The sequence below is a fragment of the Electrophorus electricus genome, chromosome 26 (genome assembly GCF_013358815.1).
Source record: "Electrophorus electricus isolate fEleEle1 chromosome 26, fEleEle1.pri, whole genome shotgun sequence".
In the NCBI taxonomy this organism is placed as follows: domain Eukaryota; kingdom Metazoa; phylum Chordata; class Actinopteri; order Gymnotiformes; family Gymnotidae; genus Electrophorus; species Electrophorus electricus.
The window spans coordinates 2,316,098-2,333,448 of record NC_049560.1 but is presented as its reverse complement, the minus strand read 5'-3'; the positions used below and the strand labels follow the sequence as shown (position 1 = coordinate 2,333,448).

Sequence of the window (17,351 nt, the reverse complement as noted above, 5' to 3'; positions counted from 1 at the left end):
CTGTCTGTTTCACAGACACAAATACACTCAAAATACCCAACACCAACACTCACATACACACACAGTATGGTATATATCAATTAGAGAGTACATTACTGGTGGTGAGGGAAATGGTGGGTTATCTGTGGCCTATTTGAGAGTGTAATGGAGACAGGATGGAGAGGGCTAGGAATTGAGGCCACCTCCTGTGCCTATCAGGGGCTCGGCATCTCCCTGCCTGAGCTTGGCAACACATCACTGAACCACGCACACACACACACACACACACACACACACACACACAGCGGCCAGCTACACCACACGGCCGCCTCAGACCCAGCTGTCAATCAGGCTGCCTCTGGCCTACTGGTGTGCAAATGGGCGATTCTTTCAAGAGCTGGACTGTCCGGGAACTCGTTGGCAGTGCATGTGCGCCTGTGTGTGTGTGTGTGTGTGAGAGCGCGTGTGCGTGTATGCACATACCCTTCTCTTCTGAAGCCTCCTGGGTGAGAGGCTTTTAGTGCTGGTGGGAGAATCGGCACGGCACAGGCCATCTTCTTCCTCAGCCTCCTGCAGAGAGAGGGAAAGAAAGAGAGGGAGTGAGAGAGTGAGACACAGGGAGTGAGAGAGACCAACACAGACAGAGTGAGTGAGTGAGAACGACAGTGAGAGAGACACAGGAACAGGGTGAAAAAATGACAGACATTAAAGAGAAACAGACAGACAGAGATGGAGGAACAGAAAGGCTGACAACCTTGACGCATGCACATTCACGTCAAGCACCTGAACACCCTTCTCTGGCTTTGGCTGTATACATTCACATAAGCACTCTTTCCCATCACACTCACTGGGAACAGTGCACTCGCATGGCAGCACGCACTCTAGCACGCGCCGGTCTGTGGCATCTGGGCTAAACCGAGGGCCGCGTCCGGCCTGCATCAGGCGAGCGGGGGGTCGTGCGCCGGGCACAGGCCGGCTGCCCACCACCCGACAGGCCTGTACCACTGTGGCTTCATCAAAGCCAGGGGCGCAATGGAAACATACAGCTCGTTAGGCTGCCTTTGAAGAAATCACTCACTCGTTGATGAAATATGCAAAAACTATGAAGGGGCACCTGAAAGCGCATGTGCGTCATGACAGCCCATTGCCCGAGGCAGACTCGTTAAAAAATGTATACTCGAACAAAGCATGAAGCCGCTTTCGTAAGTCCATTTGATACCCTGAGCTCAAACCTGACTTTTGGGCATACTGTGTGTATGTGTGTGTGTGAGTGTGTGAGAGAGTGTGAAGAATAAACCTGTACTACTCACCTTGTGTCTTATCCTGTCCTTCACACCCCATAAGCCTTTTCTCGCACGAACTTTGGCCTTAAGACATAGAAAAAAAAGTTAAGCCTGATGCCTTATTTTACAAAATGTCCGTTTTTTTGTCCACCATGAGAAACCACAGTAATTCAACATGAATCTGGCTAACAAGATCCTGGAAGAGCAAAGAAGGCGAGAACACCGTCAAAACATTAATTTATAGTGCAAGAAATAACATGCCACATTAGGGAATACATTAGCTTTGCTGAAAATAGACAAACGTTTTAAATGGGGAAGTTTTAAACAGGAAAATAACTTACAATCTTGTATGCAGATTTCACAGCTGGGCTTGCCTTATTCACTCCTTTCTGTGTAGCATTAAAATAGAAAATCATTTGAATGGAAAAAAAAAAATTTCCTCGCCAACATTTTTCATTAGCTTTGCTCCCTGAACATCACATGAAATATCATTACTGAAAAATATAATTTAATGGACGTGTCACATATAATCATAAACCGGGCTTCCAGCATAGTGCTTTAAATCATTATCAGGTGAATAAACAGCTTGTCTCTTGAGCCAAAACTTTAACGATGGTGCCCCCAATGTAGGCAAAATTCCTCCAAAATAACGCGTTTGGCGCCATTAAATCCAGCCATTAATGAGGTGGGCCCCCACGAGGGTTACCGTGCTGAGGTGGTTACACTGGGAGCAGAGCAACAGAGGCAGCAGTGAGTCACTGGAGTGCCACGCGCTGCTCCTGCCTCGCTCCATGGCAACGGAACCCTCTAGATCTCTCCGGCTCCCCTCTAGGAGGCGCACAGGTGGAGCGGCGCTAGGCTAGCCCGCTAAATGTCTACAGAGGTGTCTGGGTGGGGGTGGTGGTCTCTCTTATGGATTTGTGTCACTCAGAGCATTTGAACTTTGAACGGAACCTTTTTAAAAATGGCACTCTGGAGGACTAATTCAGCACGGGCTGATGGGGGGGGGGGGGGGGGGGGGTGTAGCGGGAGAGAGGAGGACAGCAGTGTTGAGGGGTTTTTCTTTCTTTCAATCTATTGAGTAATGGCTGTGTTTCCTGCCAGAATCCATGTGTCATCTCGGATGACTGGCTGTCACATCATATCAATGCCGTCTCGACATCTCCAGCGTCCCCCGCGCGCACCTCTCCCGCCGACTTCCACGGCACGTTTCCCCCCCAACTTTCGCACACTTCAAGAGCAAGTGGATGTTTAAATCTCTTAACTGTCAGCAAGAGACAATATCTGCAACTCAGCAATTAGCCCACTCACAGGTGGAATGAATTATTTAATGAATAATGAATTAATTAGCAAATGCCGCTTACCTTCACCGAGTGCATCCACTGTTGATAAGACCATGAATTACCTGATGGATAATGTGGTAGTAAAGGACTCCTGTTACCACACAAACTGAGCAGATTAAGCTATAACAAGACTATAACCTCAGAACGGATATGGACATTTTGTGCTTAAAAGTACCTGCTGCCCCTACAGGTTCTTAGCTTACCTCAAGACTTTGGCCAATTATTTGTAGTAATGTACTTCATTAACCTTTCATGTATTTCCCAGGGCTACTTCCTGAGGTAGAGGTGTTGCATGCGTTTTTTCTCCTTTCATTTTCCACCTCCAAACAGAGAAATGCCACTCACTTCCACAGAAGCCCCCCTCTGTGATCTCCTCCTCAAAGATGTCCGTGAAACCTCTTCCCGCGTTTAATTTGGCCAGTCTGTCATCAATAAACTGCAAGCATAAATCAGTGCATTACAAATTATTGGAGAGAGAGAGAGAGAGACACACACTGCAGAACACCACTGAAATTCCATCCACTGAAGTAAGTGTGTTTCTGTAATTCACATCAGGTGGGGGATTAACATGGCAGACTGGCATCTTGTATGTGCAATGCTTTTTGGGAAATGTAATTTCCTCCCTTGTCACGTAAAGGTTATAAAACAGCTTCCAATAAATCTATCCATTAGTTCCAGGCCAGCGATTGGCCTTCGATAATAAACATGACAAAACGGAAAATATTCCGCGCAGTATCCCATTAGTGAAGTCATCTTTACAATAATAACCACTACAGACTGAAGCGCACAGGTATGTGAGTGCGGGGCAATTCCCTAGTGAGCCCGTCATGCCGCTGTGCGCGGTGTTTCGGAAGGGCCGGGCAGGCTGGCAGGAAATAGGGCGGGGCAGGCAGAAGCAGGGCGTGGCCAGCCCGGAGCAGGGCATGGCCACTGGCAACCACTGGCACTGAAGGCTCTCCAGAGTCCTGGGCTCCACGCTGACCGCTGACAGAGGCTGCCATCGGCGCAGTGACGTTAACGAGCAAGGAGCCCACAGGGCCCAGCCTTGCTTGCCCTGCTGCCTAATTAGGGCAGATTAGCACACAGCCAAATCCCCACTCCGACCCTACAGAATCACGTTACGCACACCGCCCTCGCTCCACTAACCGTGCCCTCGCCTCCGCCGCGTGGACACAGATCTCGATGGCTGGGGTTTTTTTTGTTTTTTGTTTTGCCCCTCCTCCTTTGTCTCTTTATTTTATACATTTTTTTTTTTTTTTTATAACCAGTGAGTAAGGTGCATTAATTGCAGTTTGGAGCGATATTCAAATAAGCTAACCCTGATAATGCACCCACATGGCCATTACGCTGTGCTGAAATGAAAGGTTACGGGGTGGTTACAATCAGAAAGCACGTACCTAAACTGTAAATAATACAAGATACACATACTCCACACATGACCTACGAAGCCCTTTTACTGTGCACAGTAATAAGAGACAGATGCTATTACAACTTCTTCCTCCACCATAAAACAATACCCAGCAGCATAATGGAGAGAAAACACCAAAATCCAGCTTATATGCAACAAAGATGCACTGAGAGACACACAGGGGAAAAGAACAGGGGAAAAAAAAAAAACAACAACAAAAAACTCATGTCATCCTACACGAGAACACTAAATGGTTAACGAGATGAGAGCTGTGAAACGGTGCCAGTTAACTAAACTAGGGCACACTGGGGTGTGTGTGTGTGTGTGTGTGTGTGTGTGTGTGTGTGTGTGTGTGTGTGTGTGTGTGTGTGTGTGCGCGCTGGGGTGCATGAGTGCATCAAACTTTCTCGCAGGCAATGCGAATGTGAACTAGCATCAGAGCAGGAGCAAAGCTGAGCTCTCTGTGTGTGTGTGTGTGTGTGTGTGTGTGTGTGTGTGTGTCAGGAGGAGGGTCAGAGACAGAAAGCAGGTCGCCGCTGACAGGCTTCCCCCACGTTCTCTTGGCAGCTGGCCTCCGCGCATTTCTCGGCACGGCTGGCCCCCCCCAGCGCGGCGGACGCGGTTCACGGCCAGAACAGGGCACGGCAGCGCTGGCCTCCCCCGGCCCAGCCTGGCCCGCTGATAAGGCCCCATCCCGGAGCTACCGCGCGGGCAGGAGACCTGAGCCGTGCGTCTTTGAACCGCTGGGCACTATCTGCAGCTCCGAGAATGTTATGTGGACGGAGCGGCAGAGGCAAAGGCACGATTAAGCTCGCGTCGACTCCTTCCAGCAGATAAATTAAAAGTTATCCGAGGGGGGGACGGGCAGTGGTGTCAAGGGCTGGGAGTACACAGAGCTACTATCAGGGTTAAAAATAGAAAAGGAAGCAGAGATGCACTCCAAACTTTGAAAGAGCAGGAACTGGGCTCTTAATCAAACCCTTTATCATCAGTTTCAGAGCATCCGTGATTTAAGAGGTGCTTTCAGTCTGGGTTTGGTTTTAAGCTGTACTGAGAACAGAGAAGTTGTAAGCACTTCGCCATCAGTGATTGATTAGCAGTGCCATTCAATCACCCACTCAGTCAAAGGTCAGGTGAAGCGTAGGCTAGCTGGGGTCACAAAGGTCATGGACAGAGGTGACGGGTCTTTACCTGCTTGAAGAGCTGCAGGTTCACAGCCATCTCAAGGAAACTCCGCATGGTGCTGGAGCGATGCGCCACAAAGCTGTCCTCGCAGAATGTGATTGGCTCCCCCTGGGGAGAGGGAAGCTGGCTTTGATGACATACACTCAGGCTGTAATTGGCTAAAAAATAGGGGAATGATGTTTCACATGATGTTTGCACATGGAGGTTTCAAAATATCTACAAAAACTATGCAATTATTGCATAGAAATCATGCAATTATTTACACATTTTAATCTGTCCTCAAGTTGCCAGAATGAGCAAATGCCAAAGATGATTTTGTATCTGTTTGTTTGTATATGTCTGTAAAATGTATATTTGCACACTTCTCACCTTTACTCATTTGAATGATTTTTTTCAGTCTCAGATACTACGACCTCACCCAGGTACTTCCTTTAAACAAATGCAAGCCATTTCCATCTCTATATTATGACTATTATTATGATTAACGTATGCAACAGGGGGCAGCGCCTTGGATCGGTCAGCCATAGAAGCAGGCTGCAGGTTGCTAGGGTCACGAGCGCCGGAGGAGGCGGCGGCGAGGCTGGACGGGAGGTGCGGGGTCAGACCCGCCGCAGACCTCAGCGTGCCGCCACCACCATACGCGAGCTTATCGTGACTGGCGCGCGAAGCTGTCGCCAAGAAGGCACGTGGGCTTCGCCGAGAGGAGCGCCACCTCATACGTGCGGGCTCGTGGCAGGGCGTCAGGAGAAACCGAGTCTTTACATCAGAACAGGAGGACAACACACCTGTGTGGACCAGTACTTCTGCCTCATCACCACAAATGATTACATCAGAATGTAAACTCCAGATTATTCCATTAAACTGATACATTTTGAATTAACATTAACATTATGATACTTGCCTCAATAATACCATGCTTCGTAAATCTTAAATGCAATATAAAATGTGTGAGATTATTTAATTCTATATTTCTTAATTTGTTCTTTATCCACAATCTTAAATCAACTGTTTGAGCCACAATCCACTAAACTCCAATTAGTGGTGACAGAAACCCACAGGTTCGGTTTGCTTTACTGCAAGAGAGACCCTTTACACAGCACCACTACCATGAGGTAGTTTCTCATGTTAAGCCCTATGTAATGTTTCATGCTTAAAGTCTACTTCACAAATGCTGCCTATGACCTGGATGCACATTAAGATAATGTGAAATGTGGTTGGATTAGGAATAATCTGTTTGGGGGGGGGAAAAAAGAAGAAGCAACTTTTATATGAAAACAGAAAAAAACTAAATGTATAAATAATAATAAAATAAATGAATTCTATAAATGGTTTGATGCAGTTGCACTCAACTGAGACAGAGCTTTGAAATTTAAGTTGTGAATACCCTCTTAAAAAAAATATAAATAAAATTTTATGAACACATTTATGAAAAGTGTTTTTCCATCTAAGAAAAGTCGGTTTGTGTACACACCACTGCTGCAACATCAATTATGTATCCTCACACTGTGCGTCCACGCAAACCAATTATTCTCACCCTTTCCAACAAAGGCAGTCATATTTGACAAACAGCGAGCGTACTTTGTTTTTAGCCGGTGCTGGGCGCCACTGAAAGGCATGTTTCAGGAGCTCACAGGGCCTGTGAAGAATACCACGCTGAAGCTGAAAGGAGGCTTCAAAGAGACTGTCCTGCCTTTTCAGCTTCTGACATTTCACTGATACAGACAGGCCCACCTTAACTCACACCCGCACCCCCTTCTCCTTACTTGAAGACGGTGTGCCGCTTGGCTTTCTTTCAATGGCCATTTGAGTGCTGGAGGCCGACCCAACCCAGGGAACATTAGCCTCTGTGCAGGATTTTTTTTTCTTTTCTTTTCTTTTTTAAAGCACTGACTGCACAGGGAAAATATTACACGCAGGCTGTGGTTAGTAAAGAGGCCAGAAAATGTTTTAACAGGAGGAGGCTGGTCCTGAAATCAGCAGAAGCAATTCACATGCAAACAGGCCATGGTAAATCGACGCTGTGGCAAAACCAAATGGACAAGGGGGGGCGGTCGAGCCCTCGGTGGCCGCTTAGCTGTGAGGGAGGAGAGAAGGTGGGGGGGGGGGGGGTGGGGGGTAGAGGCTCACGGGTTTGTATCTGAGAGCGTCTCGGTAGGAGCCGAACAGCGCAGCCTGGGAGCGCAGGAAGGCGCGAGCCACTCCACTGCCTGTGGCCGTCGACTGCTTCTTCAGCTTACTCTTCAGACTAGAGACCTGGGGGGGGGGGAGCAAAAAAGAGAGTGTGTTAAATTAGCACCTCTGAAATTGGTGGCGGGAGAGGCAAAACCATTCAGGGTGTGAAAGTGTCACATTTGCAGGTCACCCCCGAAAAAGAGGAAGAGAAAGAAACGAAAAGGAGCCTCTTCACTCTCCTCATAGCTTCTCCGCGGTGCTGCCGAGAGCACCTGCTGCTCTGTTAATTGAGGCAATGGTAGGGCATGTGGGGGTGGAACTGCATTGGGGAGGGGGGGGTTAGTAGCTGAAAGCAAAGAGACCTCAACAGGGCATCTTTCTCTTTACAACCCCTCCCTCCATCCTAAAAAGTTTCTTGACATACATAAGCTTTAATTATTTGGCCATCTTTCTAAGGTTACTGTATTGTAGGGTTGGGGGGGAGGGGGGTACGCAGTATAAACCTGTAATGACATATACAAGGTTTCCACAGAAACAGCATGTTTCGAACAGAGGTCCTTCGTGACTGTGTTCTTCACTGTCATTTTCATTTACAGTACACTACAGTTAGGATAGGGAAGGGATAACGAAAGTAGATGCAAAAATAAACATGCTTCATAAATAAAAGTTAAAACAAACACACACAGGCTACTTTACATATTCTTCATAACAGTTACTGTAGGACGCATTTCTGCCAACAGGCTTACTAATCAAAACTGCTCATTAGTATGGCTGCATGGACATGCTACTGTGCAAGTACCCAAGTGCCCCTTCTGTTGATATGTTGAAAGGTTCTATAATGTTAGAAAATCTGGCCAATGAAATTTTAGGATTTACCAACATTATTAGTAAAACATCATGGTCTATGCACATTCCATGGGGGGGGGGTGTTATAAAGGGTACCTGCTTTTTGTTCTGCACATCCACTGCCCTGAAAGTACATATACATATATTAATCAAAAGAAGAAGAAAAAACACAAGAAATAAATCAAAAATAGAAGAAAGAAAGAAACCAGGCAATGCATGGCCCATTAAAATTGTTACAGAAATTTGCTGTCATTGACATCCTTGAGTGCTGCCATCTCCAGTAAGACTAATACTCAAATCCAGAGCCATAGCAGCAGTGCTTGGACATGCGAGATAAGACAATTTTGGACATTTTGATTACGAAAGCACTCACCATCCACTAAAGCCTCGTTTACATTCCAGCATTCCAAGGTTAGCGTCTAACGTCAATCGGTTCGCCTTCTTTTATCATTGAATGCCGAGGACAGATTGAAAACCTCAAGCTGATGTTTACATGCTGCTTTTTTTAAACTAGAACTGGGTCCAAATTCACCCCCTATGCAGTGAGCAGTGAATGAATGAACGAGTAGATTATTTCAGACCAACTCAGTCTTTCTTTGGATGCCATATGACACTTTTTAATGCCACTCGAGGCCAAAACTGACAGTTTCTCCAATTAACCACATAGTGTAAAAAAATGCGAAGTGTGTTGCGCAAGCTAGAGGGGAGCGCTTCAGTCGTGGTGCACATTGTTCCCTAACTAGGTGCAAAGAGGCCTTCCAACAAACATGGAGGAGGAGAGGTCATCTAGACAACTCGATATCAGTACTGTGTATTACATCACTACTGACATTGCTGAAACTGTGCAATATTATAGGTGGAATTTTTGAAGTGAATCCCATTCTTGGAAATTCAAAAGAATGCTCACACAATGCCTTGCTACACTTTTTACATCCTTTTTTTGATCATCGCCATCAGAGCACACTTTTTGCTCATGGCGTCCCTGAGCTGCCATTGCTAATGCTCACAAGCAACAAACAAAGTTTAGCGGTGCTAAATTAACAAGTGTCATCTCGATAGTCACACTGGACCAAGCGCTTTTATGTTTATGTAAAGCTGGCACCAGATTAATATTTCATGTTGATGCATTTACTATTTCCTCCCCAAAAGTTTTCATTAAATTGTCTTCTTTTCTTTGAAAAATCAGACAACAAACTGTCATTCACACACGGGAGAGTTTACCCAGCAGGCATGTTGGGAGGAGGTATAACGAAGTTATTCTGCTCAAAAAGTAATTAGCATCTAAATGTCTGCAATGATGTGTGGCTAAAATTTCAAACATAAATCTATAAATTTAAAAGTCTTTAAAGTCTTAATTTCAGCCAATTGCTGAAATGAATGCATCTTTCTATCAAATAATGAATGTATCAAATGTATCTTTCCTTTGAATTTATCTAAGAAAAGCCCTCATCCACAACCCTCCAACCCCCCCCCCCACACACACACACACAACTCTATTGGATTGCATGAAGAGTAAAGGAAATAAAGCTCAAATTAAGAATAGGGCTTGTGATTGAGGCACACGCATCTCATCAGGCATGCAATAACAGTAATTGATCTGTCAGACTAATTAACTATTATACTTTGAGTATCACTAACGAGACATGAGCAGGGGGCATCAGAGGGAAGCTTAGCTCTACAGGTGATAAACCTATTTGGCAGTGACATTTTTTAGTGTAAAGTCACTCAGCCTATGATCTGATCAAAGGAAGAGTCCCCCATTGGGTCCAATTATAAACCATGGTATTGTGGGGTGGTGGGGGTAACGAGAGAAAGGAGAAGGAGGGGTGATGTTGAGTTATGATATTCATAATCTATGCAGAGAGGCCTTTCCAGTATAGGTCTTTTCCCCATGGCTGTGATCTTTTCAATTTACATCAAGGGAAGACGGTTTGGGATGAAAGTGCTGCGTCCGACTCGCTGGGCCCACAGAGGGCAAACAGGGGGCCTCATTAAACTCTACTGCATGGACTCCCCAACAGGGTTTGAAGTGCGTCAAGTAAAGAGCATGGGGTCAGAGGTGGCCCAGAAAACAGATCTCCATTTAACTCACCAGCTGGAGATGATAATTAGCAGGTGCATCACTGTCTCCTTTTGGAAAAGGATGATGCCGTGGGCTTCATTTCACTGGTGGGCTGGTGCTATACACACAGATCGGCCACGCGATGGATGGATGGATGCACACACACACACACACACACACACACACACACACACACACACACACACACACACACACACACACACACACACTCACTCACTCACTCACTTCTTCACAGAGCTGTGTATACTCAAAAGTAGTCTATATAATTATACTGGACAAGTCCTGATCACAGATTTGCAGAATATCATATTCAATACTATAAGCGTGTAGGCCTATGGCTGTAAAAGCAAGTAATAAACTGAACACTAAAACAACTGTTTCAGCACTGCAATAGATATGTTATTGTTTAATGTATAATGCATATATTAACAAATTGAATGTTAAATAGAACCATTTACCCCTATTGTATTATTCCAGTATGAATGAAAAACAACCACTTAATCAAATAATTCCAAACACATGTGAACACGTTAACTCTAAAATGAATCCATGTAAACACCAAATCACTAAATATTGGCATCACTCTCATAAAGAGCAACTGAAACTTTAGGGGGGTTTTTTTTGGTTCCTAAGTCTGTGGTGGTGAGTGGCGCTTTGTTACAGATTCTGTCCAGGGATGGAAAGCCGTGGGGATGCAATTAAAAGAACTACAAAAGAAAAAAGGAACAGTTATGAAAATCTGCTGCACTCCTTTGATGTGCTGCAGGGAAGTGTGTGTACAGACACGCGTACCGTACCAACGCACACCCTCAAACAGAACACAAAACATTGCCGACGTTTCAGCCGCCACGAGAAAGGAGCGGCTGAGAAATAAAGGGCACATACTTCTGCTCCGGCGAGCGCGAGCTTTCCAATTCTTTTTAATGGTGATTGACTAAAAGACAAGAATTTCAGAAACTGTTTAACATGGCTGTATTGAGTGTAGCATCTAAGCTCTATGGGGCAAAAGAAGCCAAAGGAAAAACTGCACTAAGTTACTCTGAGCGCATAACAAGGTGGTAAACTAATGGAGCAGTATGCTTATGTCTTCACAAGGCTGTGCATAGCAATCGTAGGTATGCTGTAGCTTCACACCCCACCAAACATTCTGAACCATTGATCATGTGAATAGGTTGCTCAGTCATTACCAAGAATCTTTTGAACCCAGCCCGCTGCGAGCCCATAGCCCGGCATGGACATACTGTGGACACAGTGGGATGCCCAAAGCCTGACGCGGACATACTGTGGATACAGTGGGACACCTGAAGCACTGAGATGGTGTGAGAGGTGGTGACCCTCGCTCTGGTGAGCGCCCCAAGCACAGCCTTGACTTGTTTGTGATGCAAAAGGAAACAATGGGAACAGGAGAGACAGCAGATGTTACAAAGCCAAACTTTCCCACTCTTGACTCTAATTGTTTGGCATGTTGACTAATATAGTTGTTGTTGTTTTTGTTGTTGTTGTTTTCTCTCTGCAAAACACTGGAAGCTTTTCACAAGTCCCAATTAAACACCTTGTGTTTGATTCACTGTGCCAGGTGATCTCAGAGGACACACCTCGATATTGTACTTTCTACTGTTCATTTGTTAACTTTCATTTGGCAGCTTAATATGCACATGGTGGGTGTGCAAACTCAATTTTTTACAGATTTTTTTTTAAAAACATGAATGATCAAACATGGAAGGATGCAAATATAACCTGCATCTACAAGACCAAAAAAAACAAAAAAAACCAAACCAAACCAAAAAGGAATGTCATCAGAAAAACAGGCAAAAAAAGAATAAGAAAGCAAAAAAGAACAAACAGAACTTTGTGCTTCTGTCTCTTGTAATAAAAACCAAAAGAATTTTATAAAGGTGTCTATCTTAAGACTGATGTGTGGCCTGCAAACAACAGATCAAATAAAAATCACACGGAATTCTTTGCTGTTTGGTACCATAATGGATTCATAATTTCCTATTTTTAGAAAGTTTTAATGACTACAAAAGTAAACACTCTTTCCCGAATTCCAATTATAACCGAACAAGGAAACAGAGCAGTCGCACCATTTTTGTTTTTGCGAGGAGAGAAAAACACCTTCATCTGTTGGTGGAAAAAAAGGAATGAAAGCCAAAAAAAAAAAAAAGGTTTTTTTTCCCAGCAAGTTCAACAACCTCTTACTAATCAATTATAGTTCACTATTTTTATATATCCTAACATAATATAAAGCAGTATTTGTGAAACATGCATACAACACAAAGCAGAGTAAAATAAATTAAATAAATGAAGGTTCAATATGGAACAGAATTTAGGTTACTCCACTGTTTACTGCCATACTTAAATTCATCTTATATATTATTATTGTAATACATATGAAGCACATTATATCTTTGTTAATGAAAAAAGAAAGTTACAGTGAACTTGGGAAATTGTAAGATGCCCCTATCCAAATTTGAAGACTCGTGAAAACCGTATGAAAAATTTGCATGTCAGTTTCTAAATAAGATGTGTAAGAACAATGTCAATACTACTGTTAACCCAATATAAGTCAAAACATACTGTGACACAGACTGTGAATCAAAAAAGTAATTAACACTGGACTTTCATCTGTCACATTCAATGTCTTCAATAAAAAACAAAATTAAAATACACAAAACCACACAACACATGTAAAGGATCCATTCCAAACAGACGGCCACGTCCGCTGTGAGCCACACCAATTATCCTCTCTATTTGTAAATCCGTAGTTTTCACATGGAACGGAAGCACTACTGGCATGGTAGCATTTCTAATAGTCAATAAATCTAAAATATTATGTGTGAAATTGGGGGGAAAAGCCCATTAAGGGACAGACAGCAAAATGCACAGCACAGGGTCCTGTCTGAAAAGAAGGCCAGGTAATTCAGGACAACTGTCACCTCTGACCTGGCGGGAAGCGGGACGAGCGGTCAGACTCACCAAATAATAGACACCACATGGGAAACCAAAATCCTTCAAACCCAGAATTATATGAATCTCTAAAGGTTCAGCCTAAATTACCGACTACTTTAAAGCACAGAAAGAAATGCTTCAGGGATGGTTTTATTCTATTTTCTTTTAAGTACTAAAAGGTATTGATTTTCTTTTAATACAGGAATACTAAAAATCTGTATTTTAAAAAGTAAGAGGCCACAAGGAAAAATTGATGCTCAATTTCTAACAGAATGTTGCTAAAATACACAATGACGAAGCTCAAAACTATAGGTTAACTGACAGTAATTCTCAATCGTAAGTTTTCAGTTGTATCTATGCGCTCATGCAAATCGTATTTGAAATATTGATTCGAAGGCTGCTATCTAGTATAAAATGCTGTGTGACGGGCAGTTTAACTAGCATATCCTCATATGCTCTGCTCAATTATAGCCCATTCTTTTGGTTATGAATTTTAATATCCCCAAAGGTGATAAGGAAAGAAAAAAAATTTATTTTGTGGCAATAAATATATTATTGCAGGTGACATTTACATTTCAGGTGGGGTAATTTAACATGATATGCAGAGCATGTCCTATCATTACTCAATGAAAAATTGTGTGAAAGGATCAAAGCAAACATCGTGCTGCCACTTAATTTATCATACCATGAAGACAAAGGATTTTTTTTTGCCTTCCTGTCAGTTTCAAAAGACCAGAGTCCTTTTTATGACACACTCAGTTTGCAATTTAATTTACAAATGGAATGTCGGCGCTGAGACACGGAACAGTAAGGGCTTCCCCCCTCCCCTCCTGCTTAGACAGACAGCGGTAGGGTTCCAGTTAGTCGTATAGGACCGCCAATATACACCCCCCAGCAGGCGGGAGACCAGGAGCGGTGGGGAGAGGGAGAAACAAACAAATTCCTTAATGTTCAAAAGGACAGATGACAGACATATTTCTGACCCTGACGGTAGCTGCGTTTCCTGCTGCACTGACCGGTGTCACCACAACATTAATTAAAGGGAGAAGGCGCTGGCAGGTGGCTGATAATTGGCCCCCTTCTTCTCTGTACCTGCTGAAAATCCAGCATGCTCGCGCACAGCAAGGCACGCCACTGGCCAGCCAGAAAGGCACGCTCCATAAGAAATAATGATTAAAATGAAAGGGAGGGGGGCGTGGATGGGGGAAAAAAAATAAAGACAAAGATGAAGGCAGAAGCTGTATGTTGGCCACACGGCAACTAGCCTCTTCCTTCCAACATTGCAAGGCAAGTTTACTGATAGACCGCTCCAGCTATGCCGGGGGGGAACGGGTGTTAAGAGAGAGAAGCACTTTTCTCTGGCCGGAGTGTGTGTGTGTGTGTGTGTGTGTGTGTGTGTGTTAGTTAATGTTCAAGCTGAAGAGATAGGGAAAATGAAAGCCTGTGGAAGCAGGGGGGCAAGTGTGTGTGTTCTTGGAAGAATCATAATGGGGAACATGACGACCAAGAGTCTTGTGTGTTTATTTGTGTCCATATGAGTATGTATGAGTTTATTTCTGAGCATGTGTGTAAGTAAATGAAGCTTATTCTAGGTGAGAACTGAAATCACTCACCACATCACTGGGCAGGTTGTGCAGATCGTCTATGGAGCTCTCTATGGTGTTGGTGTCCACATTAAGTATGACCACGTCTTCAAGGGATCTGCTCTTCACCCTCTGTGTGAACATGGTCATTTAGAAGTTTCCAGCAAAAGTACAAGAATTGCAGTTACACTACAAAGTCAGTGTATGCACTTTGCTTATAAAGATGATCACTAATTAAGAACTGAGGCAACTCACAACTTTGAACATTATAAGACTTCTTGAACTAGGACAATAAATATGCCCTGATAACACAGTGAAACACTGGCAGTAAGCACAACTGTATTCAAGTGACTACACTGGCATATTTTTATAACACCATACAAATTCAGTGAACAAAACCTTAATGTAAAAACAAATAGATGCTACTCAATGGTCGCAGTAAAGTAGTTCAAATTAAGTCAAAATCAAATTATATTTATAAAGCCACAAATGCAATACAATCATTCCTTCATCATTAAATATTTACTGCATGTTCAATATAAAGTTTTAAATAAAACTTCAAAAATGTTATTCAAAACTTCAACACTAACGGGTTGGTGCAACATCCAGCTTTCAGTGAAATAGCAGTATATTACAGAGGAGAAACGCAAACGTAAACACACTTCTCCAAGCTCATCAAATATGGAAAAGGCTGCTTTCAGCTACTTCGGGAAGGGGAGCATTTTGTCGAGATGCCTCCTGCGTGCATCCGAACGGAGGTAGTGGCACGTCATTGTGGTAACAAAATCGCACAATTATACTGCCAGTGCAGGTGGAAGAAACAACCAAGCATGTGGAGAGAAAAAAAAAAAAAAAAAGGAGAAAAAAAAAAAGAAACAAAACCCCAAACCTAGGTTTGTCACTCTCGACAGCCGCTGCTAAGGAGGCCCGTGTGCTGATTTGGTCTAATTATGTGCAGGCAGTTAGGGGGAGCATCACTAAAGCGAGTGTGAGGAACGCCGCTGGTGCTGGCGACTGTCGGCCTCGTCAGATCGCTGCCCGTGTGCCGCTATAGGTCTGCCTCTGGCGTCCCCCACACCCCCAACCCCCACTAAAACAGGAACCCGGTGGATCAAACACGGAGCGAGCCGTCACGTTCCAGAGGTGTCCGCGTGTTTCTGCTCTGGGCCGTGAGAGTAAACACTGCATCGTTAGGACTGAATTTCAAAGGACTCTGGCGGATTTTTAGGTACCGTTATTCTCCATCTGCTTTAGAATGGGTGATATGAAGTGACCGTGTGCCTACTGCACGAAGACGGTAAGGAAATGCTGGAAACAAGAGGCTGCAAGATGGTGTCGAGTAATGGATATCTATCAAATAATGGCTTGCCACTCAGTGGGGAAGATAAAGAAACACTTAGGTGAAGACAAACAGATGTTGAGCTACTGACAGTAGACTGATGGTGCTTACCTCCAACAGGCTCAGATGAACTCCAATCAAATACGGCATGGGCGCACTGTGGGACAGAGGCAATCCACAGGAATTAGTAACAGACCTAAGAGTAACGTGAACAATGGCTTACCAGGTGTGTGGGGGAAGGGGGTGACCATGGGCTGAAAATTTGTATTTTTTTTTTTTTTTTTTAAACAGCAGTTGTTGTTTTTTTTGCCAAAATGAACCAAACAGACTCGCTTCAGATGATCTAGAAGGAATCGTCAAGTAGAGCAGCACAGGAGCGCAGCTCTCAGAAGCATAACCCCGCTCTCGGCATGAAGAAGAGCGGACAGAAAATTGACGAATATCTCTGGCAAAATGCGCTTAGGGAAGGAAACTTTATTAGCTTCTTTGGCGGTTTCCAGGAAGGGCCGCTGGAAGCGCGGAGGGTGATTAGTGTAATTGGGGCGCGCCACTCGGCAGACTCGCCGGAGCACAGAGAGAGGCAGGGCCCTGTAATTAGATAGCTTTGGGTAGCTGCTGCTACGGCTGCTCAATCAAGTTACGCTTCGCTAATGGGTTAGCCTCACCGCTGCATCTGCTATGGCCTCAGAGAGAGGGAACGAGAGACCCTGCATCCAGTGTTATTGCTAGCCATATCTGCAATTTCATTCTAAACGTCTAGTGCTAATCACTGCCATTTCTATCACCTACCACTGCACAGCCACTATCCAAGCAAGATATTCTTTGCATTGTATATTGCAACACATGAGCAGCTGAGTTAATTTTGATTTGATTTTATTTTTAATTCTAAAACAAAGTCTTGCAGGGGGATTTAAATTCTATTTTGTCAAGTCAACAGGAAGCCTTTCCAGGAAAGGAACTTTCTCTTAAGATGCAAGAGTCACTTTGGAGTTCTGATGAAGTGCAGGGCTTGGGAAAGGCCCAACACAGGCCGGGTATAGCAGCTGGCCGTAGAGGCGTGGCCAAAAGAGCAGAAGAGGCGCAGCCTAACAGCCCGGCCGGCTAGTGGGGCGTTAGCCCAAGGTCACAGTCAAAGGCCAGAACTGGCATGTGGTGAGCAGTTCTGGTAGGAGACGTTCCCC

At 44.3% G+C, this 17,351-nt stretch overlaps 1 protein-coding gene across 2 annotated transcripts in view; it reads right to left on the bottom strand.

Moving 5' to 3' along the window:
- Nucleotides 1–17,351, bottom strand: part of dennd1b (DENN/MADD domain containing 1B) — a 72,582-nt gene that overhangs the window by 11,566 nt on the left and 43,665 nt on the right. For both annotated transcript variants that reach the window (XM_035523299.1, XM_035523300.1), the window contains 9 exons: nucleotides 16,282–16,327; nucleotides 14,862–14,963; nucleotides 7,326–7,451; nucleotides 5,205–5,306; nucleotides 2,951–3,041; nucleotides 2,627–2,667; nucleotides 1,604–1,651; nucleotides 1,290–1,346; nucleotides 463–549 (listed from right to left, as the gene is read on the bottom strand). In XM_035523299.1, the coding sequence (XP_035379192.1) occupies nucleotides 463–549; nucleotides 1,290–1,346; nucleotides 1,604–1,651; nucleotides 2,627–2,667; nucleotides 2,951–3,041; nucleotides 5,205–5,306; nucleotides 7,326–7,451; nucleotides 14,862–14,963; nucleotides 16,282–16,327 (700 nt within the window). The remainder of the gene's footprint in view (nucleotides 1–462; nucleotides 550–1,289; nucleotides 1,347–1,603; nucleotides 1,652–2,626; nucleotides 2,668–2,950; nucleotides 3,042–5,204; nucleotides 5,307–7,325; nucleotides 7,452–14,861; nucleotides 14,964–16,281; nucleotides 16,328–17,351) is intronic.